The sequence below is a fragment of the Patiria miniata genome, unplaced genomic scaffold (assembly GCF_015706575.1).
Source record: "Patiria miniata isolate m_02_andy unplaced genomic scaffold, ASM1570657v1 HiC_scaffold_20, whole genome shotgun sequence".
In the NCBI taxonomy this organism is placed as follows: domain Eukaryota; kingdom Metazoa; phylum Echinodermata; class Asteroidea; order Valvatida; family Asterinidae; genus Patiria; species Patiria miniata.
This window is the reverse complement of record NW_024037059.1, coordinates 10221146-10246774: the sequence shown is the minus strand read 5'-3', so window position 1 is coordinate 10246774 and position 25629 is coordinate 10221146. Positions and strand designations below refer to the sequence as shown.

General features: G+C 40.9%; 1 protein-coding gene and 1 pseudogene across 2 annotated transcripts; one reads left to right on the top strand and one right to left on the bottom strand.

The window, feature by feature from the left end:
* The window catches only part of LOC119727367, an 11811-nt pseudogene extending 3520 nt beyond the window's left edge, over positions 1–8291 (bottom strand).
* On the top strand, positions 4833–25629 carry LOC119728409 (fatty acid hydroxylase domain-containing protein 2-like). Of its 2 annotated transcripts, none has more exons than XM_038200637.1 (7): positions 4833–5017; positions 12095–12193; positions 13057–13267; positions 15319–15440; positions 18269–18474; positions 20376–20648; positions 22343–25629. In XM_038200637.1, exons 2-7 carry the CDS (start codon positions 12095–12097, stop codon positions 22524–22526), a joined length of 1095 nt encoding a protein of 364 aa, XP_038056565.1. In that variant the 5' UTR covers positions 4833–5017; the 3' UTR covers positions 22527–25629. The 2 variants fall into 2 exon arrangements, with proteins under 2 accessions (XP_038056565.1, XP_038056566.1); XM_038200638.1 differs by lacking the exon at positions 4833–5017 and adding an exon at positions 6929–6948 and having other exon boundaries at positions 22343–22526.

The following is a 25629-nucleotide window of genomic DNA, read 5'->3' as shown; positions in this document are numbered from 1 at the left end:
CTTGATTGGCCGAGAGCAAGTCACATGATACTTTCTATTTTTGCTATTTTTCTGTACACGGCCCAAAGTACTATGCCCATAGCAACCAAAGTACTATACCATTAGCAACCAAAGTACTATTTCCACGGCGAGGTATTTGTGTGCAAATGCATCCTGGTTTGCGCGTTGTGCGTAGCGCGTTTTGTTCCAAAGAGAGCGCGCCACAGAGTTGGGTTCAAACATTTCGTGAAGGGGTAGTTTGGAAGAGAGTTTGGAAGAGAGAAATACATTTTCCACCAATTTTGTATTGAAATTGAAGTCTATTTCAACTGTATTCAGATTTAAATAATTTAAAATCTTAAAACCAAGCAGAATCTGTGGGTGAAGTGTAATAAAACAAATATTGAATGCTTTATCTCGTGGTGAAGTAAAACTAGCCTCCCTCGGTGATCCATGGAGCATTCTATTTTCCGTCCATGGATCACCTCGGGGGGCTAGTTTTACCACACCACTCGAAGCATTCAATATTTGTATACCACTGATCTCTGTACTAGACTGGATAGCTTATACTCAGCCGCACAATGAATGAATTTGACGCCATATTGGTGAGACCGGCTGGTGATCTACAAAGGACAAGTTGCCGTTTTTATGGACAGCATGATTTCTTTTGTAAAGTCGCGGTTCACTTGACTTATATTTTGACCACCACCACTGACCAAGGTTAACTACAATTTTTCTAACGTCGTGGTTACTAAAATGAAGCAAATATCACTTTTTCGGCGTTTTGAAATAATAATCACTACGGAAATGTGTCCCTTTTAGAACATCATAATATGTGTACGTGACCAAAATGCGCGTCAACTGTTGATACAACGCGCGCGTATTTACGCGTAGAACGTTCGTATTATACGCATAGATATAGAACTTCAAATAACGTTTTTTTAAGTTCTATATCTATGATTATACGCGGCCATCTTCGTGAGACCGGGCAAGAATTGGTCAATATGCAAAATCTACTGTGTGAATGTTGTATGCATATCCTCTATCCAGTCTTTATATAGAGATCAGTGTGTGGGACACGGACGCACTACATTTTCTGTGTTCCCCGAGCGCGAGCGTGAAAACGAAGTTATCTTCCATAGATATAGAACTTAAAAGTTCTATATCTATGTTTATCTTCAAGCAACCTTGACGCGCAGTACAGTTGGAATTATAACACCTCACCCACAGATTCTGTGTCTTGATTGGCCGAGAGCGAGTCACATGTTACTTTCTAATTTTGCTATCTTTCTGTGCACGGCCAAAAGTACTATACCCGTAGCAACCAAAGTACTATACCATTAGCAACCAAAGTACTATTTCCACGGCGCGGTATTTGTGTGCAAATGGATGCTGGTGTGCGCGTTGAGCGTTGCGCGTAGCGCGTATTGTTCCAAAGAGAGCGCGCCGCAGACTTGGGTTCACACATTTCGTGAAGGGGTAGTTTGGAAGAGAGAAATACATTTTCCACCAATTTTGTATTGAAATTGAAGTTTATTTCAACTGTATTCAGATTTAAATAATCTAAAATATTAAAATCAAGCAGAATCTGTGGGTGAAGTGTTATAAAACAAATATTGAATGCTTTATCTCGTGGTAAAGTAAAACTAGCCTCCCTCGGTGATCCATGGACCATTCTATTTTCCCTCGGCTTCGCCTCGGGAAAATAGAATGGTCCAGGGATCACCTCAGGAGGCTAGTTTTACTACACCACTCGAAACATTCAATATTTGTATATGAGCCCACTGTACATGAGCTGCGCATGCAGCTGGAATGTCACTCGCATCTTGGAATAGCGCAATACGCAGGGTGCGATATGGACCATGCGATACAGCCTCATATCACACTGTTGTTGCCATGGATCGACCAATCAGGATGGAGGATTCAAGTATACTTGAATATAATATTAGTTATCCCACTCCCGTTCGTGGAACACGGAAAAATTCAATGTAGTGCATCTGTGTCCGACATGCATTTGGCCAAAAGCCGAGTGGTAGTGAGATGCAGACGCACTACATTTTCCGTCTTCCACGAATGGGAGTGGGAAAACACGTTTATCTTTAAGCAAACTTGATGCACAGCTGCAGTGAAAATTGAACACGCACACTGTACTTGAAATTTTCAGCAGTTACGTTATTACATGCGCGTGTTGTAGGGAATGGCGAGCGCATCTGAGCAATGCGAGCGGTATGGACCGTGGCCGTGCTACAATTATATGTTGTTGCCATGTATCAACATGTATCAACCAATCAGGATCAAGGATTCAAGTTTACTTGAAGATAAATATATAACAAAATGGGAAATGCTGGGGATGTTTAGCCAATTTACTTGCATTTATTTCCCTCGTCAAAAATAAGTAAAAGCACGCAAATTGACACATACATGTTTGCATTAAAGAAAGGGACAAGGGTTCCTTATTGGGCACTATGGCTAGGAAATTAATCTTAAGAGATTTAAAATGGCCGTTTTGTTTCCTGTTTTTATATTATTTTGGACTTTGGAAAAAAAATGTTTAAGTGTGACTTATGGTGAAAATCATGAGCCTCTGGCGATGGCAGGAGTGGGAGATGATAGCCACAGTGAGCAACAATGGCAGAGCCTTCCACCATCATGAACCATACCCACAACACAGACACATGAGATCCCATCAGAATGGGGCCAATGATTGGTGGAAGCATGTTGGCAAGGATATGCTCCAATGGATGGGCATAGATGGCTGTCACTCCAATAGGTGCCGTCCACTCATGGTGCTTCTTATGGAAATGTCTGTACATTCGTGGGTGATGCAGGAGTCTGGGTATAAGACAAAAATCACCATCTCAGTTTTGTTATTCAGTACAAGGCAAGGAGCACTGCTGTTTTGAGTCAATTAAGTGAAAACAAAAAATTGAAGTACAACCCACATCTGAAAATTCCTTTCTCATTTTTCCCACAAATTGTGTCCACCTGAACTTATTGACAGTGAAGATCGAGGATGAGCATTATCCTGTAAAGGTAACTCCCTCAAGAACATCATGTACACTGAGCAGTCTAATTCACTTCAGCAAACTTGGAATTGAAAGACGACATGCGCTGGGACAACTCCATTTTCAAATTTCAATTTTTGTTGAAAACTTTAGTACATGTATCATGCTGGAACTGGTGAACTCTTACATTGTACATGTACATGTAAATCTACGTACATGTACACGTACGTAGAGGTGTTCAAAATATTTCCTGAGGAAAGTAAGATAAAGACATCTTTTTTGAAACAGGGATATTCCCGGGGCAAATTTCACGAAACTCGTCATGTCTTACGACTCGTCTGCAGATTTAAGACGAGTCCCCGCTATAAGATCGATCCTCTAAGCTAAGATGCACCTTAGGATCGATTTCAATAAAAGCATCTTCAAAGAAAGACGTAAAGGAAATACAGTTAAGGGAATTGCTATTTATTGAACGAGGACCAAATTGCCAATTTGACAGATGTTTCATGTTTGACGGACGTTAATAAGAATTAAACACGCAAAACCAATTTTCTTGTGCGTTCATATAACATGACGTTTCACCTGAAAAATAATTATTGCTTATAATTATAGCATTACAAAGTCACACTTCACAGGATACCATTGATACCCTTCATTATGATTGTCCATAATAACGGGGAATGTTATTTATTAGGTGTACATGTAGGCCTACATGTATATCATCATAAATTTTAAAAGTTAGAAATGAATTATTATTATAATTAATCGCACGTCAGAAACCTTTTCATAACTGTTTCTACAGCAGTTTTCCCCCTCTTGCCTTCAAATTAAATTTTGGAACTGTCACGAAAATACCCTAAGGCCGAAACTGATTTCGAGATGATATACAAATTAATTCCCGAATCACGATATAAGATGACCCTTAGACCGATCTGAAGTAGATGAGTACAGCGGCATCGCTAAAGAATTTAGAACATGGTGAATGCCGGTGTCACATGAAAATCCGACTCCTATGAAAATCGGACCCCTATTTCCCTACTATTGGTTGATCCCTCGCACGTGACAGGTCACTCTCCCGAAACGATCCTAAAAATAGCATGGTATCGTACTCACGCGTGCGCAGTACTACCAATGAGTCCACATTTCATGGAGTCGGATATTCACGCTACACCGGCATCTAAAGTTTGGTGAATTGGATCCTAGGGTGAGTCGTGAGTTGTAGTCTCTTTCTCAAACGTCTCTTAGTCTATCCTTAATTTTTCCCCTGGTTGTCAAGATGATCCTTTAACCCTTTGTCTCAGACAGTGTTAGAGTGTCAATTTTTGCTGGTTGGCCAATACTCTCCATATGACAAAGGGGAGGATTTGAAGGCTGCTCAATTGCATATCAGAGGATTTGCTTGGCATTCCTTGTATATATAGTGTGCGGCTGCTCATCCCTGCAGCCACAAACAAGCATGGAAGCATGCACTATTCAGGTCAATATTAACTGCCCACCTGTGAAAGTAGTAGAATCCGATCTCCTCAAAGATCAGGAAGACACCCATCTCCACCAGGACCCATTTGAATGTTGGCAGGTCAGCACTGATATTGCAACCACAGTACCAATGCAAAGGGGATGTTGACAAAGACCTGGTTGAAGAGCACAGTCTGCAGGGCCTTCTTCAACTTGGGCCAGGGGACATATTTTTTACAATGTTGACATACTTTTCAAAAAAGTTGTGATGTATTTCATAATGTTGGCAGTTGCCGTGCAGGGTTGAATAAATTCCGCTTTGGCGTGCCATAGTTGAGTTTTCCGCTGGAGCACGAGCACGTCACATGCACTGATCACATGTCACATGACGTAATGTCAACAAAACCGTACCCATCCAGAAAAAAACGCAAGCGTACGGAGCGGACGTAGGCCAACATAATTTTTGCTCGCTTTTCCCCCATGCTTAAGTTTTATCAAGAAAAATTAGCCTAGATTTCTTCAATTGGTGTATTATCCTCTGAATTTTGCATCTGGTGTTCGACGTCAGTTAAATAAAGGTAAGTTTATAAGTAATAAATGAATGACGGAAACTAGCCCCACTACTACTACTATTGTTGATGTACCCTAACGTGGCGCGGCCCCTAACGTGGCGCACTTTGATTTTTCGCCTGTAGCGCCTACCTAGAGCAAAAGTTTTAACTGAAATTTCCAAGAAAGTGAAATTTCATCAAGTTCTAAACACTCCTCTTCATAAATCGCGAGTTTATTTACCCGTAACAAAGTTAGAAGAACAATTTATTTTGGCGTGATTTTCCGATTCGCAGTGGCTATTGTTACGGCAGCCGTAACGCATTTCCCATTTTCTATCGTTACGGTAGACTGCAACCTGGCAACTTTTATAAAAAAACATGACAAGAAAATATAAAATTAGAAGGAAAAAAGTGAATTTGAACTTTATGCAATTCGGACTTTATTTCCCTTTTAAAAAAAATCCTCCAAAGCCTCAGGTTAGAAAAGGAAAAAAAATTGAGTGCAAAACTGAGATTCGAACCCGCAACCTCGCGGTGCAAAATCCTACCCTCTATCGGCTGAGCTGGCGCACTGCTCAATAAAACGTGGGGAAACAAATAATTATATACCCGCGGGCGTATCAAAAAAATATCGTAGAGGGCGCTAAACAACGAGTGCCGTAACGATAGCCACTTCGTTTCCGATTTTATTTTCAAGTGCAAAGTGAACCCTTTAAAAATGCCCCGAAAAATAAGAAAATAATTTTCTGACAAACATCTGGCTGGGCATGTAAGTAGAGATAATAATTGTTTATCAGAATTTATCAAGTTAACAGAAATTCTTAAATGTTAAATTGGAATTTTCCGGGATTTATTCAAGTGCGCCACGTTAGGGAACACTCCGCCAATTTGTGCCCAATTTCCGGACGCCACCGTTTTTGAATTTCGGATTAAATTTTATAAAACTGAAATTGTTCACAGAGGTTAAATAGCAAGCATTAATAAGGTAAAAGTACTAGTGTTTTACTGCATGAATTTGAGGTTTGTCAACAAAGAGGTTTGGCAACACTGCACGAGGAAAGTCGGGTAGGCTTCGAAGTGCGCCACGTTAGGGAACACGACTATACTCAGCTAAAGTAGCTGGAGCTTGGAGAAATGGCTGGAGTTACCTAGATACAACGCCACGCTGTTGTGTATTTTTGATTGAACCTAGCGAAATCGATCCGCCATACATAACTCCGTATGGATGTTGAGTACTCACCTAGGAATCTAAATTTGCCCGTCCGATTGTTCAGGCTGTGGGAGCAACTATAGAATGCAGGGCCACGCCGGAGCAAGTTTTTTTTTTCTGCTTGGAGGCGTGGATCGAGGCCAACGATGTGAGGATAGGACTAGGAGTAATGGCTACAAAAAGTACAATATAATAATATGCAAACCTGCAAAAAGTGCTAAGTACAGCAAATGCACTTGTCTTCTCATCAATGATCGGAAGGGAGGGCGTGCTTGTAAATGTGTCGGAGCACGGAGCCACGGAGTGAGTCGCGGAGACGCACGCCGATAGAGGGCGCAATTCTCTGCGGTATTTTTTTGAGAAGGAAGCATCCATATCCATTTTTAATTTCCTCGCAAAGGAAGGGAGGAGGGCGACGAGGCACTGGAGTCACGGAGTCGCAGAGACGCGGGGCACTGGAGTCGCGGAGGCGCAGAGTCCCAGAGACGCGGGGCACTGGAGTCGCGGAGTCGCAGAGACGCGCGCCGATAGAGGGAGCAATTCTCGGCTGTATTTTTTTAGAACGAAGCATCCATATCCATTTTTAATTTCCTCGCAAAAGAAGAGAGGAGGGCGACGGGGCACTGGAGTCGCAGAGACGCGGGCACTGGAGTCGCGGAGACGTGGGGCACTGGAGTCGCGGAGACGCGGGGCACTGGAGTCGCGGAGTCGCAGAGACGCGCGCCGATAGAAGGCGCAATTCTCGGAGGTAGGTCGACTGTGGCTCCACGCCTCCACGCAGCCGTACGGAGGCGCGGATGTAGAGTGTAGTGGCCCTGCATTCTTTAGTTGTACCAGGCTGTGTAATTTCGACGAAATTTGCCATCAATAAAGACCCATACGAACTTGTAGAAATTAGATTTTAACCTGACAAGTGACCCTGACAAATAACCCCAGACGAGTACCAGGGTCATTTCCGTGCAAAATTATCGGAACCCTCTGAGCTACCTATCTGCTTCCTGTCGCTTGGACAGATTGACGGCTGTTTCATGTCACAGCCCCGAAAAAAACCCGCAGACGATTGGCTGCTCGGCTCATCTCGTGTTCGTGTGCGCCCGCGTGCGGTGCAGTGAGAGAGGAAAGGACTTGAAACTTGTCTAAAACGATGACTCTTCTAGCTGCGACAGTAAACAGCCGTCGAATCATACGAAACAGGACGGTACAATAAAACGCAATGCGCATGCGTCAGTTGGGAGAAAATGGCAGCTAGCAGGACTTCATGAACCGGGGCCAGAATTTTCCTCAAATTTCGTCAAATGCAAGTTTTGACGTACAAACAGATTTCAAGACAGCTTCATATGTGAGTACTTATTACATGGGCAAAATAACGTCCAGTGTGTGTAACGGAGGGAGTCAGAGGGACAATTTTGCCAGGTTCGAAAATACACAACAGCGTGGCGTAGTTTACAAATACATGCCACGTTCATGGGTCTAGAGTTACCCAGCCCTAAATTTTTATCATTGGGTTGTCATTTAGGGCTGGAGGAAGTTTTTCACTCGAACCAGCAGCGTTGGCAGGTCCCAAAAAAAATTGCGAAGTAAAAAACGATCCACGATGAAGATTCAGCCTACAATTGCAGTGAAAAAAGGAGGAATAACCGACAACCGTGCAGGCATGGTGAGGACTGCAATTGGATTTGTGCACAAACAAACTGCGTGTACAATGAATGGCGGTCGATTACCATGCACAGCGTACTGGTACCAGTCGTTTTTGCCAGCTGCGCCTGCTGTTGGCGCATGACGTCACGCGGAAGCGTAACACCCGATGACTGTTTCATGCACTAACATGAGGTTTACCATTCGCATCACGGCTGCGGTACTGGAACGGCAAAAAAGTGCATAAAGTGCATAAAACAGTCATCGCTTCTGCGTGACGTCATGCGCCAACAGCCAGCGCGCGCAGCCGGCAAGAACGACTGGTACCAGCGCGCTGTGCATGGTAATTGTACACGCAGTTTGTTTGTGCACAAATCCAATTGCAGTCCTCACCATGCCTGCACGGTTGTCGGTTATTCCTCCATTTTTCACTGCGATTGTAGGCTCAATCTTCATCGTGGATCGTTTTTTACTCGAGGACCTGTGTACATGTAATGGTTATTCCAGGCAAATTCGCAATTTTTTTGGGACCTGCCAACGCTGCTGGTTCGAGTGAAAAACTTCCTCCAGCCCTAAATGACAACCCAATGATAAAATTTAGGGCTGGGTAACTCCAGCTAGTCAGCTAGTGTGGCCGCGGTATGCTGCGCTCAGGAGGATATAAGGATCGAGGAAATAAGGGTTGAATCAATCCCGAGTGCAAAAAATGATGAAAAAGTCCCCTTTCCATACCGAAGCTACCGCTTGAGTGTTAAGGTTTAAACGTGCGCACGCGCGCGAAGCGTTGTTGGCAAGACGTCATAGTCTTTTGGTCTGGAAACCGACCACAGACAGCGTCTTTGAAGCGCATATCGCGGGCGGCGTCAGACGGGCCAATCACGAGGCCACGTGATAAATGCTGCGGATAATTTGGTATCGCACTGACGCTCCGGGCACTCCTCATGTCCGGATCGTTAGTGCAATTCCAAATTATTAGCAGCCTTTATCACAGTAGACTGGATCACGTTTGTAAACACAAGTGCATTTCGAACGATAAAAAGGGAGTCGGGAACTAGCTTGAACTGGTTTCCGTCCATGAAATCTGCCCTATATGTAGTTCCGGACTCCCTATTATGGTTCGAAATGCACTTGTGTTTACAAACGTGATCAGTCTACTCATTATCATAATCGATACATCGCGCGCGCGCTCGCTAACGGAATCGCACTCGGGATACGGGGACCATAGAATGTACGCTAGGCATGAAGACCACATCGCGTTGTTCAAACATTAACACGAGTCGGAAATTTGGGACTATAGCGCCATGGTCAGACTTAGTGTCAGTCGCTTTCTTCATCGAGATTGGAACCTCGGACACTTGCTTGAAAGACCAGAATTTTACCACAAGACAATGCGCACGATCGCATGCCATTGCAATGATCAGTCTTCGGACGTATTTGAAGAATCCATTGAAATAAACTAAATATTCATGAGAAATTAATTATTCATAATGAGGTATTGCACTATCATTGGCCGGCTAATGACATGTGTTGTCGTGGCTGTCGATGTCGTGCGTATTTACGTACTGCTGTCTTCCAGACACTTCAATCAATTTGACCGGCTGCCTCCAATATTATTCTGCACGACATGTGCGTCTAAAATGTGCTCTTAAATTTATTAAGTAAAAACAACTTTTTCCTAAAATATTTCGCATTTGCGTGTCTTCCTGGATTCATCTTGGGTGAAATCACAAGGTGAGGCGTCAAGGTTTTATTATATGGCCGGCTGTAATTGTATTACAAAACACTGCATTCGAATCGACCAATCAAACAGTTATAGGCCATCAGCTTGGGGGTTTGGTCAGTATCAAATCAGGGCATAAATGATTATAGTGCGCATGCGCAAGGTATACCGCCCCTAAAGTGGTAACAAGCATTTTGATGGACATTTTGAAAAAAGGGTGATAACACTTAAAAAGCTGCCACCGCTGCAATGCTATCACATATTTTCCAACTCTGGAGGTGTATAGGCCTACCTTGCCAAAAATTGCTATGACGATTATTCCTCTCATTTGATACCGGTTGCCAAAATTTTGGACCGAGGCTGATGGCCTATTAGTCCTGATTTGGGAATGAAATGATGTCACAATTTATTAAAGTCGACCCAGATTGGCTGAGGCGCGGGATCGCATATTAAAATCTGCATGCTTAGATATATCATTATCAGACGTTATACAGGAGACTGGGCTCTGTGGATAACAGGTGATACTCAGACTAGGGGAGGGGGGACATACATGTACCTTGGTGAGCAATAATGCGAGTGCAAAGCCCTAACATTGTGGGGTTCTGCTAAAGAACCCCGATATTTTTGTTTTAGCAAAAGATCATCTTCTACAAATCAGTTTCGAGATTGGAGTCGTTGTATCAGCTATTCTGAGCTGTAGAATTTATGATTGTAGTAGGCTACAATTTTCATTCGGGGACAAACAAAAGTGGGGGGGGGGTGGGACAAACGATATGATATTCTTCCCCCCCCCCCCCCCACTTTAATATGTGGGGGGGGGGACTTGTTCCCCCCCCCCCCCCTTTGGTCCCATTTATGAATTTATAAATCTTCCTGTGCTACCCGCATGCAAAGAAACCAAACTGTGCACAATAAATACCAATTTCCATTCCCAAATCAATATAAATTGTGCAACTGCATTCTTGGCAGCAGTTCAGGTTTAGCCATCCCCAATTAGGGGTCTTTGGTCCAGTGAATTGTGTTGCGTTCAGAATTTGGCATCCATTCAATTTCTTTCTTTTGCCTGTCATGAAATCTTTGGCATTTTTCCAAGGACTGTGCATGATGTCACCTTATAGGCCTATTGAATTTGTGCAAACGTGTGAAAAACCTATAGGCTTACTGGACATTTTAATACAGATGCAAATTCCAAGGTCACTGTTTCTGTCATTTGTATGTAGTCACGGGTCTATGTGTTTTGCAAACTGCATCAGACCTTCATTTTTTTGAGGAGTGCAGTTGTGCAGACTCCAACCACACTTCTCGTCTGTTTTAGAGGAGCATAAAATTGCGATCCCAAATAGCAAAGAGAGGCTTTTACAATCTGCAGTTGAAATTTCAAAGTAGCTATACTGAGAGCTTGTTTTCCTTAAAAATTGCATCACATGGCCGCCATTTTGTTTTACGTCTTAACAAATTTTGAGAAGAGGTCCGACGACTCTTGAATATGTTAAATATCAGACGACTATTTACTGTATGCTGAATAAATACATAAGACAGTCACCGAGTTGTACTATAATACACCTACAACGTGTCGCACTTATGATGTGTTTTGTGAAATGGATCGGATCGCCGGACGCATCGCAGCTGCGTCGCAGCGCTGCGATGTATCGTATGTTACGGTGAGTTATATGAAATCGGGTGCTGAACACAGTCAGAGCTGATGGAAGAGCTAAAAAGGAATAGGATTTGTTTGTCATAATGTACAAAACTCACATCAAAATGACACCATGAAAAATATGTACTGTACCATTGCACAACAATAAGCTATACATGTATGGGCAATTCCATGAGAAAGTGGACACGTCTGAACAAATGAAAGAAACATTAAATCTACAAAACGAAATTAAAGGGAACAACAAGACCTATCAATTGAAAATGACATGTATGAATGAACAAAATGTATTCAAATATTGCCAGCATTAGAACATTTGCGCTAAGTAAGAATGATTGTTCACGACGTTTTCTGCGACTTAATTTATAAAACTTGATCTGCCTTTTCCGTGAATGTTTGTTTTCATTTCTGTATTTTGAGGTTTCATTTTGATTTCTGTAGCCCTGGTATTGTTTACAATAATCCTCCAGGTGGGAAGTCAATCTAGAGTACTCTGTCAATCTTGTAGGGCTGTCTCAAATATTGGATTGTTCAATCATCAACTGAATATCCAAATAGCATAAAGGTATCATACTTGTAATGGGATTTTCAGTTACAATTTTGAAAATAAATTGCAAACCTACTGGTAGCTACCCTAAATAATCATTAAAGTAGAGAGCATTGCTGCCTAGTAAATTGTCACAACATGCAGACTTTAAGTTTGACGTCAGATTGTGCCATCAATCTTGCCCAACCCAGCACGATACTTCCCATGACTCCCCAGGAAACATGACAAATATGCACATAACCCTGGGGTTAGTACTGTAGGGGGGTACACGAATGACGTCAGTGAGATGACATACCAGAGGGGCCAGTTGATGTACATGTGTTTTGATTTCTTGACAGATGGAGTGTGCTACTATGAGAGAAGAAAGCTGCTGTGCTGGGCCTAGCAGGCTACCAGCTGATGATAAACCACAGGAAGTCAAGGTTGGCATTACTCAGGTAACCAACCAAATGAATCATTTCAAACTAATCATCAACTGTCTGAAGATTAAATTCTACATTTTGATAGCTACATGTAGTTCAGAGACACATTTCGTTATATTATTATAAAAACTAAAAAAATCTATGTAATTGCCTCAAATTACCGTATGTTGCCTGTAGCCTCAAGAAACTGCACCAATGTTTTATTACTTAAAATCCTTAAGTAAAGACAGGAAAATTAAACCTGTCTTTACTGTGTACCATAATAATTTCAGACTATGTTAGACACTGAAAGATGAACCATATGTTATGAATTTGTTGACTTGTTAGATTGGGGTGTGGGGTGGAAGGAGAGTGAGTGGTAGACTCTAACTAGGAGGAATAAATGTTGGGCGTTCCAGCAAAATGAGACAAAACTGCGCAGAGGTCCAAATGAGGGTTTGCAGGTGTTAGGAAAGAAAATAAAATTCTCCTAACAATACTGTTTGTCGGACATTCCGTTGACAAGTTATGGTTGTGTATTAAAAGTGAGCAAATATCAACATTACCGAGGGCAAGGCATTTAAAGTTTTGAGGTTTGTAGTTGAGAAAGTATAAGAGACCGGTTGTTTTTCCTTACAAACACCTTTGTGCAAATGTCAATAAATCTGAAAATGGAAAAAAAATCAACCCCACAATTGGGTGTTTTTTTTTTTTTCCCCTTCAATTTTCTCCACTGAATGGGTTCTCATTTTGCAAGAATGTCTCACAATTTCGCTGAGGTTGCAATACCGTTCGTTTTGGTGTCATTGGGCATTCCATTGTAGTTCCATTCGATTTTACCATGTTAGTCACTTGGCATAATTGAACATATCCAAATATTCTGACAATATTTTGTTTAGAATCGTGCTGAGCTGATGAGCCAATGGGCAGACACTGTCAAGAAAGTTGTCTTCATTGTGGGAGGGGCCATCATTGTCTTTGCTGCAGCATGTAACTCCCTCACCTGGCATCTTGAGTCATTCTGGGGTGCTTCCGGTGACTTCTGGAACCGACAGTGGATGAAGATCTACAACTTGTTTGGCGGCAATCTCTTCATGCTTGGAGTAGTAGGTGGGCAACATGGCTCAATATTACATGTGTAATGGAGGTTTTCAACCGCCATACGCAGTAAATCTTTTGTGCATTTAATGGTAAAGCCGGAGTCCATCATTTGCAGCTATCCAAAAAGTAACTGGAGTAATTATTGTTGAAAAACATACTGGTTGAAAGATAGTAAGGGGACTAAACTCTCTGTGAAATTATTCTTTCTGGCAAGCTCTCATTTTAAGAAATCAACGAAAGAAGGCATTTCCAACGGTGCGTCTTAAGAAGCACGGTAGGAACATTTAAATAAGTAGTTCGTTTTGTTATTCGGCGCAGCGTGCGCAAGCATTGGCACGATGCACAGGCGCGCGCGGTTGCTATAATTCGTCGGATCAGTGCGCGGCATCGCGTAAAGCTGCAATTCAAAACAATTCTAAACATGATTTAGTAACTTTTGATTTGAATTGAGATCCTAGAATGCTGTTTTTCTCGGAATATACAGCTGAAGCTGAGCTGAAACTTCATGAGGTTAGTTGTTCAGTATCCTTCATTAGATTTTGAACACTTTTGTTGCTTCAAACGAACAAAATGCACAAATTACAAATGATGGACTATGTCTTCAAGGTATAATATTGTGAAAGCTAAATGTTTATAACTGCCCAGTCACAGTATGAAGGTGTTCTGAGGCATGTGTCTAGTTGGAGCTGCAGTGGGCACACACACTCATGCATGGATTACGTGCAAGCAAGCAGATGACATACATGTACATGTAGCCTCAGTCTTCAGCCATACATATTTCAGCACTATAAACCACCCTGAATCCTTCAAAATCCTCTTTGCCACAGTGGAGGAATTTGGAGGATTGAGATTACATGTACATGGCAAAAGTGCGTTACTGATTTCATAGGATGCACTTTGTCAAGGTCTTGGGCTGGACCTTGTGTTGTTTTTGCTCAGCCAGGCCTGGATTATTCCGAATTTTGTTGGTTTTGAAATCAAAAAAACTATACGTTTGATAAAGTAAATAATTTTACATCATTTTCAATGAAATTTGTCTGATAGGAAGAAAATACGGCTGAATAAAAAAAATAAACAGTTGTAAGAAATTTTCCTCTGCTCGCACCTGCCTGGGCTGCTAGCTATACTGTGTACACGTGATGCAGCTACAAAGTACCAGCTACTACACGTACACACAATTCACCGACTTGTACAGCGCGTGTACGTACAGACTTTTACAGTCACACACCAAAAAAGGCGGGTCTTGTGGGCAAAATACACCGTGACAATCGCGGCTTACATGTAGCTAGATGCGTATTGAACCTTTCTCCAAAGCAACACATCTAGACGTTTTGACGAACAAGTACTTTTCAGTGCAAGTAGGCCCTTGGTACAATGTACGTACATGAGCTTGAAAATATGACACTTTTTTTACCATACCGTTTTCATGGTGTTACGTTTCACAAAGTTGCATATAAAATCATATGGGCGGCTGGCTGCGCGCTCGGCCCGTTAGCTTTGCGTATCACAAAACCTTCAAACAATTTGGTTGATTCTGTCCTATTTTTCTCCCCATTACATTGTGAAAGTAAACCTGGAAACAATTAGGAAAATATGTTAGTTTGCTATTTAAAAATCCTCAAAGTAGCTTCTTTGAGGATGTCATCTTGGGTTGTTGTTCATTGTTGTTGTTTTTTTGGAGGGGGAATGCAATCTCACGCTCCGTAGAATTGGCCCCTGAACATGGATAGCAATCTAACTTAAATTTGTGAACAAAACATTGTTAGAATTTTGTCAGTGGTTAGACTTTTTGGAATGTTTAATCATTTTTTATACTTTTGACCGAAAAGGTATTCATGAGTGGGAATAAATATGTGGTTGGCCGGTTTTAAACAGTATGTTTAAGACCTGTTTGGAGTCTGGATGCTGATTATTACCCTTGCCTTCAGCTCGGGTCATTATCCGCATCCAGACTCCAAATCCAGTCTTTAACATAGTGTTTTAAACCGGCAAACCACACACTTAATCCCTTATTCATATCATGATACTAAATTATGTAAATTTTTTGTTTTTTTTGTCAGGTACTGAGTTGATTACCTTTACGTTCTACTGGCTGTTCAATGCATTCTTCCTGTTTGTTGATGTGACTGGTCGACCAGCCTTCATTCTCAAATACAAGATACAGGAAGATCAGAACACACCGGTAGGCCACCCTCCACCCACCTCTCATTGCTTCCTCAATCCACAAATTCAAAGTCACTGTGTGTAACTTGTCAGCCATAAATCTACATCCACAAGACTTTGGATTAAACAAGGAACAGTTGAAATAAGGCATATTTTGAAATTGAATCTGCTTTGTTTTACTATTGGGCGAATCCACGCCGGAATCGAATAGAATCGACCCCAACCTCGGAATCGGAATCGCGATTCCGCTTTTTTGAGGAATCGATTCTCAGATGTAGCCGATTCCAGTTCCCCGAGCGTCGATTCCAGTTTTCGCGCGACGATTTTGAAGACTGGCCAACTCAAACGCGCCTTCAAAGAACATCCGATTCTTTAACAAAACGGCCCCTTAACAGTTTTAAAAGTATGCAGTGCGTCAAAGACAAACTGATAGTACATCTCTCTGATGAAGCCGTCCTCTTACAAAAAGCTTTAACAGCTCCACGGCATATTAAATATCACAAAGTGAGCTATTTTATTTGTGTAATACAGAGGCAGCCGGCGCCGCGCTGGAACGGCCTATTTGTCGACGTGGCCGCGCCTGCCTGCTGCTACACATTTTCTCACGAAATGATTTTCTTTCTTTGACGTAAACTGTTCATTTGTCTCAGCAAATCAGGTTTTCCTTTCATCACAGGAATTTTTCACAGCCACTGGAAACGGTATGCAGCTCCCGAAAATTTGAAAAGATTGTTGTAAAATCCAGGAAGAAAACAGTTTGTCTTGGATTATTTTGTCCTTCCCCATCAAAAACCAATACAGCCCTGAACTTACGTTTGAAACAACCGGCAAGTGGCTATGAATCGCCGGCTATTTTCGAAAAACAAATCCCTGCATTAAATATGGCAAATATGAACTGCAAAGTTCCACATGCATACGAGGTGAAAAATCATTCCCATAAAGCATTTCATACCTAAAAACCACTGTGAATAAAACACCAGCCGAGCGTAAGCGAGGGGAAAATCTGGGGCGCCCATGTACTCTGTAATGTGGAGCGATCACGTGTTTTGACAACCAATCTGTATTTCTCATCTCGGGAATTCCCTTTGTAGATGAGCACGTGCTGAGGGCCTGTGTATGCTGTCATTTGATGGGCAAGTTGGTCTCGTTTTCCCCTTTCACGACCCAACCACGTGATGTTTTTATGTGCACATCGTGCCGCGTTTGGCTTGCGCAATCGCAATGGACCGATCCAGTAAGCCCCTCCCACTGCGCACGTGGGCAAAGTAACACGTGATTCTTTCCAATGCCACGCTGCATTTTCCTGCCGCGCGAATCATACGCGCATGTCGGAATTTTGTGCACGCATGTCAGACATAAATCACGGCTGTCATTGGTCAGAATACCATGGGGCGGTGCTTACTGGATCGGTCCATTCACATGCTATGAGACACAATCTTGTAAAATAGTCGGACTGGTGGATCGGCAAAAGATCGGGGAAAATAAATTAAAATATTCAAAATATTCTTGTAAATTTCGTAGGTACACGTATGTATTCATTGGCAATGTCCCAACTTCTAAAGCTACATTCGAAAGTCCAAGAGCGGCAAGTCAAGTTGAATCGACATCAAAAGTTTCCAGGGTCCGTACGTGAATGACAACTGCGTAGTAGAAAATTGTGTTTTTATGAATGGCATGAAGTGACTGGTACTCGGCGATTGATCGTGAATGTAGTGTTGAATCGTTTACCAGCGATCCATGCCGCGATTACGTGACCATCAAAAATGAAATCGCGCAGAGAAATTCTATGTATTCCGATATGATTATCACGCTAAGAGAAAACAACAATATTATGTTTGGCGACCATTTCGATGGAAAATGTCAGTTTTTCAGGGTGGTTTCCACAATATTTTCAACTGTTTTGATTGATAGTGCCGAACTTATGTGAGCTCTGATTTTGATCTTGCGTGTTTTCCGCAGGGGAAACAAAACTTGTCGACAGTCGATCATTTATTTTATTGTGTTTCCTGCCCAAAACGTGACTTTCGTTTTATAATTAAATGACTATAAGAAAGCCATTACACCCACAGTGACCTCATTATTTGCATTTTCATTGTAATGTTTTCGTTTGTTTTGTTAGGTTTTTCTAATTTTTAATTAATTTGTTTTGATTTTTTTTTATTATTTTTTTGAATTTTTTTGCAAAAATTACGGGAATCAATTCCGAATGGAATCGCGATTCCCAGACGGAATCGGAATCGATTTCAAAAATGCTGGATTCGCCCAAGCCTACTTTGTTTTGGGGGGCCTGGGTATAGCACATTTACCATCACATACTATGTACCTTGTACATTTTCACCCTTTTAATGTGTGTGTACTTTTTACATTGTATGTGTTTCATTTCATATATGACTTCATAATGTTCGTATTCGTAACGAAAGCACAATGGGGTTTTAACCAGTTCGTGCCGGGGTTATTTTGACAAGAATGGAAAGAGGCGCAGGATCATTTTTCACCTGACCTTACATGTAATCACCTTCAGGTAGCACATCCTAATATTTCCAGCCTCGCTCGCTGCCTGTTTATCCGTCATCCATACCCAATACCGCAAATCTTTGCGTGTATACACATCATCCGGGGCGGTTAATGTACTGGTTAATGTACGTTTTTTGTACATGGCCTGTCAACATGGAATTTCATGCAAACACCTCCCCCTTCCTTTATAAGAGTACATGTATGTGATGTGTATTGGGCCAGCCGTGGCTGTTATTGTATGTGTTATTTACTTGGTCGCAAACACACTTTGTCACAAACCAAACGTCTGAGTGTATAGAGGTAACATAAGGGTCGTCCCTTCTTACTTTGTAGGTTCCCTGGCCCAAGTTGAAGAAGGCCCTGCAGACTGTGCTCTTCAACCAGGTCTTTGTCAACATCCCCTTTGCATTGGTACTGTACTTCTTGATGCAGTGGCGTGGTTGCAATATCAGTGCTGACCTGCCAACATTCAAATGGGTCCTGGTGGAGATGGGTGTCTTCCTGATCTTTGAGGAGATCGGATTCTACTACTTTCACAGGTGGGCAGTTAATATTGACCTGAATAGTGCATGCTTCCATGCTTGTTTGTGGCTGCAGGGATGAGCAGCCGCACACTATATATACAAGGAATGCCAAGCAAATCCTCTGATATGCAATTGAGCAGCCTTCAAATCCTCCCCTTTGTCATATGGAGAGTATTGGCCAACCAGCAAAAATTGACACTCTAACACTGTCTGAGACAAAGGGTTAAAGGATCATCTTGACAACCAGGGGAAAATTTTAGGATAGACTAAGAGACGTCTGAGAAAGAGACTACAACTCACGACTCACCCTAGGATCCAATTCACCAAACTTTAGATGCATTCACCATGTTCTAAATTCTTTAGCGATGCCGCTGTACTCATCTACATGTACTTCAGATCGGTCTAAGGGTCATCTTATATCGTGATTCGGGAATTAATTTGTATATCATCTGGAAATCAGTTTCGGCCTAAGGGTATTGTCGTGACAGTTCAAAAAGTTAATTTGAAGGCAAGAGGGGGAAAACTGCTGTAGAAACAGTTATGAAAAGATTTCTGACGTGCGATTAATTATAATAATAATTCATTTCTAACTTATAAAATGTAATGATATACATGTAGGCCTACATGTACACCTAATAAATAACATTCCCCGTTATTATGGACAATCATAATGGAGGGTATCAATGGTATCCTGTGAAGTGTGACTTTGTAATTAATGCTATAATTATAAGCAATAATTATTTTTCAGGTGAAACGTCATGTTCTATGAACGCACAAGAAAATTGGTTTTGCGTGTTTAATTCTTATTAACGTCCGTCAAACATAAAACATCTGTCAAATTGGCAATTTGGTCCTCGTTCAATAAATAGCAATTCCCTTAACTGTATTTCCTTTACGTCTTTCTTTAGGCCAAAAAAAAAAGTCTCCGGATTCTGGTATGCGCGCGCGTCGCCGTAGCCATGCGCGTCGGCAAAATGAAAAGTTTTTTTTTCAATGAAAGATGATGTCTCAAAACCGCCAAACTCACTGGTTTGACTGGAATTCTGCTGCTGCACAATTTTAACGTGTTTTTAGATGGGGTTATGGTCGAGAATAAGCTTTATGTGGCCTCTCTGGACTCCCATACATTTGCACTAAGTTTAGTCGGGCACCATTTGCAGTCATCAGCCGACATTTGAAGCAAAAAAATCAGGTAAAAAAAAACAAAAAAAGCCGCGTCGCCGCACCACTTTTTGGGCAAGCTCCATACCAGAAACCGGAAACTTTTTTTTTTTGGCCTTAAAGATGCTTTTATTGAAATCGGTCCTAAGGTGCATCTTAGCTTAGAGGATTGATCTTATAGTGGGGACTCGTATTAAATCTGCAGACGAGTCGTAAGACATGATGAGTTTCGTGAAATTTGCCCCAGGAACATCTTTGTTTCAAAAAACATGTCTTGATCTTACTTTCCTCAGGAAATATTTTGAACACCTCTACGTACGTGTACTTGTACGTAGATTTACATGTACGTAGATTTACATGTACATGTACGTAGATTTACATGTACATGTACAATGTAAGAGTTCACCAGTTCCAGCATGATACATGTACTAAAGTTTTCAACAAAAATTGAAAGTTGAAAATGGAGTTGTCCCAGCGCATGTCGTCTTTCAATTCCAAGTTTGCTGAAGTGAATTAGACTGCTCAGTGTACACGATGTTCTTGAGGGAGTTACCTTTACAGGATAATTAATGCTCATCCTCAATCTTCACTGTCAATAAGTTCAGGTGGACACAATTTGTGGGGGGAAAATGAGAAAGGAATTTTCAGATGTGGGTTGTACTTAAATGTTTTGTTTTCACTTAATTGACTCAAAACAACAGTACTCCTTGTACTGAATAACAAAACTGAGATGGTGATTTTTGTCTTATACCCAGACTCCTGCATCACCCACGAATGTACAGACATTTCCATAAGAAGCACCATGAGTGGACGGCACCTATTGGAGTGACAGCCATCTATGCCCATCCATTGGAGCATATCCTTGCCAACATGCTTCCACCAATCATTGGCCCCATTCTGATGGGATCTCATGTGTCTGTGTTGTGGGTATGGTTCATGATGGTGGAAGGCTCTGCCATTGTTGCTCACTGTGGCTATCATCTCCCACTCCTGCCATCGCCAGAGGCTCATGATTTTCACCATTTGAAGTAAGTCACACTTAAACATTTTTTTTCCGAAGTCCAAAGTAATATAAAAACAGGAAACAAAACGGCCATTTTAAATCTCTTAAGATTAACTTCATAGCCATAGTGCCCAATAAGGAACCCTTGTCCCTTTCTTTAATGCAAACATGTATGTGTCAATTTGCGTGCTTTTAGTTATTTTTGAAGAGGGAAATAAATGCAAGTAAATTGGCTAAACATCCCCAGCATTTCCCATTTTGTTACATTTTTATCTTCAAGTAAACTTGAATCCTTGATCCTGATTGGTTGATACATGTTAATACATGGCAACAACATATAATTGTAGCACGGCCACGGTCCATACCGCTCACATTGCGCTGTGCTCAGATGCACTCGCTATTCCCTACAACACGCACATGTAATAACGTAACTTCTGAAAAGTTCAAGTACATTTTTGTACAGTGTGCGTGTTCAATTTTCACTGCAGCTGTGCATCAAGTTTGCTTGAAGATAAATTTGTTTTCCCACTCCCGTTTGTGAAAATGTAGTCTGTCTGCATCTCACTACCACTCGGCTTTTGGCCAAATGCATGTCGGACACAGATGCACTACATTAAATTATTCCGTGTTCCACGACCGGGAGTGGGATAACTAATATTATATTCAAGTATACTTGAATCCTCCATCCTGATTGGTCGATCCATGGCAACAACAGTGTGATATGAGGCTGTGTTGCACGGTCCATATCGCACCCTGTGTATTGCGCTATTCCAAGATGCGAGCGACATTCCAGCTGCATGCGCTAAACTGCTGAGATGTTCATGTAAAGTGGGCTCGTTCCAACTGTACTGCGCGTCAAGTTTGCTTGAAGATAAATTCGTTTTCACGCTCGCGCTCATGCAACACAGAAAATGTAGTGCGTCTGTGTCCCACATACCACTCAGCCGGTACACAGACGCACTACATTATTCCGTGTTCCACTCACGCTTGCAGGATAACTTATAATATATTAATTATTAATAAGATGGAATTTGCATCGGGGTTATGTAAATTCAATATTGGGTTTTGCCCTTCACCGGTGTACATATTTTATATAAACACTGTATACTCAAGTATTTTCCTGAGTAATTGATCTATGGCCGTTTGCGAGTTAATAGCCATGCCCCTTAGACAACCCCATTGGAAGTTTGGCTTGTCTCAGATTTTGCACGTTTGGGTCCACATCATGTTACTGGACAATATTTCACAAGCTGCGTTGATGCAATAGCTTAATTGTGCGCTAGTAAGCAGGAGGTCACGGGTTCGAGTATCACTTGGGACAACACTGAGTATACAGTGTTTATAAAAATACATTGGTGAGTGCATACAGCTCTCATTAACATGTAAAGTAACATGGTGGTTGGACTGTACCATGCTCAAGCTTTGTACATGTTACATGTGGCAATGCAATATTGGGTATTGTTACCAAGTATTGAATTGTATAACGTGTACAAAGCTTGATAACTTTATGCACTTGTAATTGCCTTAGACTCCAGCTCATTGGTGTATTTTGGAGGATTCCCATGCGAGACGACTCTTGACAAGAATACCCTGGACTTTAGTGTTGAGAAATGATACCCATACATGCAGTGTGAAGTTCTATACTTGGGTACCACTAGGGTAGTCCGTTATTCCATAAAGGAAACACAGATAACTGATTGATTGGATTTCTTACGGCAGGTTTACCAACTGTTTTGGCACCTTGGGATTTCTGGATCGTCTGCATGGAACCGACAATCTCTTCCGTGAGAGCAAGAATTACTCGCGCCACATCCTACTTCTTGGTATTGTGCCCCTGTCTCAAACCATCCCAGATGATCTGAAGGGCAAACGCAAGGCTTTGGAAAGCAAGAAAACAGACTAAATCTGACAGTAAAGAATCATGATATGTTTGATGGGGGTGCTGGGCATTGTCAAACAGGAGCAAGTCTAATCAAGAACCATTGGTCAACTAGAGGTTGCTTTGTAGCAACCATGTAGGGGAGACACAGCACACATAGGATCCAAAGTATACACAATCAATTGTATTCAGATTGTACATAAACCCATATCTCCAAACCTGATGAAGAAGACAAGGTACATGACAAGTCAGGACCAACAGCTACCCGGCATATTAACACTGTGCACTAGATGGAATTCAAATATGACTACCCCACATAGCAAAAGTAAGTTGAAATAGGTACCCTGCACCAATAGACCACCATCAGAATTCCAAACCAGAAATACATACTTGTACTACTATCTGTACATTACAGGATTTGTTTCATTGCCTAGCACCCCCATGAAGTTTGCTAGAAAATATGAAGAAATGATGGCATCTGTTACTGTCATTAGCAAATCTAACGTTATCTTTTGACAGAAGAACACAGATGTAGATGTTATAAAGTGGCATGTACAGCCTCATGTAAGAATAAGCATCCTATTCAACTAAGGTCAGGTTTGTCCTCTGTGGTAAACCTGTTTTCTTAAATTGGTAAATAGCGCTTAATTGTAGAAAAAAAGAAAAAAAAAGAAAAAGTCTGTGAAGTTGACGGACCAAGTTATTGGTTAAAATATAGAAAATAGTCATTCTCAACAAAAAGGACATGTTTGCATAAATGATACGATATACATGTTCATTTACATATTACTTTGGAAAAGGATGGATCTTACCGTAGTTGTGTCATTCATGTATGAAAAAGTACATGTGCATGCTATATTGTAAATTGTTTTCCTATTTAAATTCTTATTTTAATTCATATATATAATTATGTAGTGCTGCTATATTTATCATCCACATGCATTCTTGTAGTTTATGCCATTAACTCTTGTGGCTTTTTCATTTGAAAGAGTTTTAAGGGCATTCTTACATTTAAAGTTCACGTACTTGAAATGTACCCATTCACTTTAATTATATCCATACAGAGACAGCTGTTTTTTACCCAATACAAAAAAAAAACCGGTTAATATTTAAATTGTTATATTATCCATATACATGTACAGTAGTTAGAATAGTTCATGGCAAAACACTTGACACTGTGACGTACATGTTAATTTTGTGGTTTTCCATAATGAGAACTATTAATTCAGGAAAATTTTAAAGCAAAACAATATTGAAACTGGATGGAGAAACAGTTTCACAACCTACCGGCAGCTGGGTGCTTGAAAAGGCGTGGGGATCCTCCCTTCTGTTGTTCTCTTAATCACTGAACAGCTGAGCTGCTGAGCTGAGCGTAGTGTAGGGGAGTTTTGATTGACCCTACAAATGGCCTATTAGTTTTGCAACATTGAGGGATTTTAAAAAAGGTGTTTTTTTCAAAGGAATGTCCAGTGGCGTTAGAGTGTAAAAAAAAAAAAAAAAAAGCCCCAGAAACATTAACAGCTGTACCTGGTCTTCATAGTCAGGAACAGATAATACAATTTTCTTTTACCTTACAAATGGAATTTGCTGTGCACAAATGACCAGTTTTCAAATACACTCAAATGTACAGTAAGTGTTGATGGATTTTATTGTGACAAGACTTGTTTTGGTTGTTTTGGTTTGTTGCAGTGCAGTGTGGCTGAACATTATGCTATAAACAGCAGTGTGCATGTATGCAATGTGATAATATATTTTAAAGAAGGTAAGACTGGTGTTGTTACTGTAGCTACAGAGTAGATTTACTGATGTCAGGAAATTTGCAGCATCAGAGCTTACTGTTTTTAACTAACTTGGGTCTAACATAGTTTTAAATTGAGTATGACTACATGCCAACTTGGGTTAAATGATTAAAGTTGTACGTGGGCAGGATGTTTCAAGTCATTGCTTTATCGCATTGGCATATAAAGCAGAGATTTTGATCTGAATATGTGAAGTACATGTACGCATGTACATCCATAGAAATATTTCTTAACAATTAGGAATGATATTTCCATGATACAAAATTGTATTAATATCAGCTTTAGATTTTATTAATATTTATCAGCACAACAATGCAAAGAATATTGTGTGAAATAATATACATGTAGGTATGAAATAAGCGTTCGTTATTTAATCCTAATATTAAGTTGCATGATATGAAGATAAAACTATGTAAATAAGCAAACTCTATTCCTTCCTGTCCAGTTGGTTAAGTGACTTCATCACACACGCACGCACATTACTAGCGCCCATTGGATAAACATTCACATTGCGTCAACTTCCGGTCCAATGGTTCCAATGCTACTTAATGTGCAGTGGGCGTAGTTCAAACTGAAGTGACGTCACACTAACAAACCAGATAAAAGAGACAATCATTTTGAGGGGATTGCTTTTCAAAACTAGGACCTAAATTTACCATAATCATATTTGGTCCAATTCCTCTTGTATAATTTTTTTTTTTTTTAGACATTTCATAGAATAGTTGGGGTTACCTTGTTCATGTTATGTAGATCCGACATTCAGGGTTAAAAAAAGTGTGTGATAGCCCTTAATGTCAAACTTTACTCACTTCATCTGTTTTGTGTAGTCATAGTTATGTTTGCAATTACATATATTTACTGTTGCAGTTGGTGGATTTGCCAGGACAGCAGAATATTATTAACTGTTCATTTTTGCGACAAAATAACCTACTAATAATGCATAGTGTACTGTTTGTTGTAACACCAAAAAAAAAGCAATGAAATATGGCATCATTATGCTGCAATACTGTGGTCTGCAAAAGGTTCTCAGAACCAAGACTAGTGGGTGGTAACATGTTCTTAGATTCAGAAAAAAAACAAAAAAAAAACTACTCGGCAGATCAGTGGAAAAGGAGCATTTTTGATACCAGGTCGGCAGAGAGTTGTACTAGATTCGAAATGAAATCAATGGTACACGGTGGTCAGGTGTGGCTTTTCCCTGGGCATTTTTCGTGTACACCCATGGTGTGTACAGAGATTGACACACTATGCATGTTCTTTTACTTGGTTTAAGATGGTATGCAAACAAATAAAATCAGTGTGTTGAGATCCTCACTCATTGATGGACA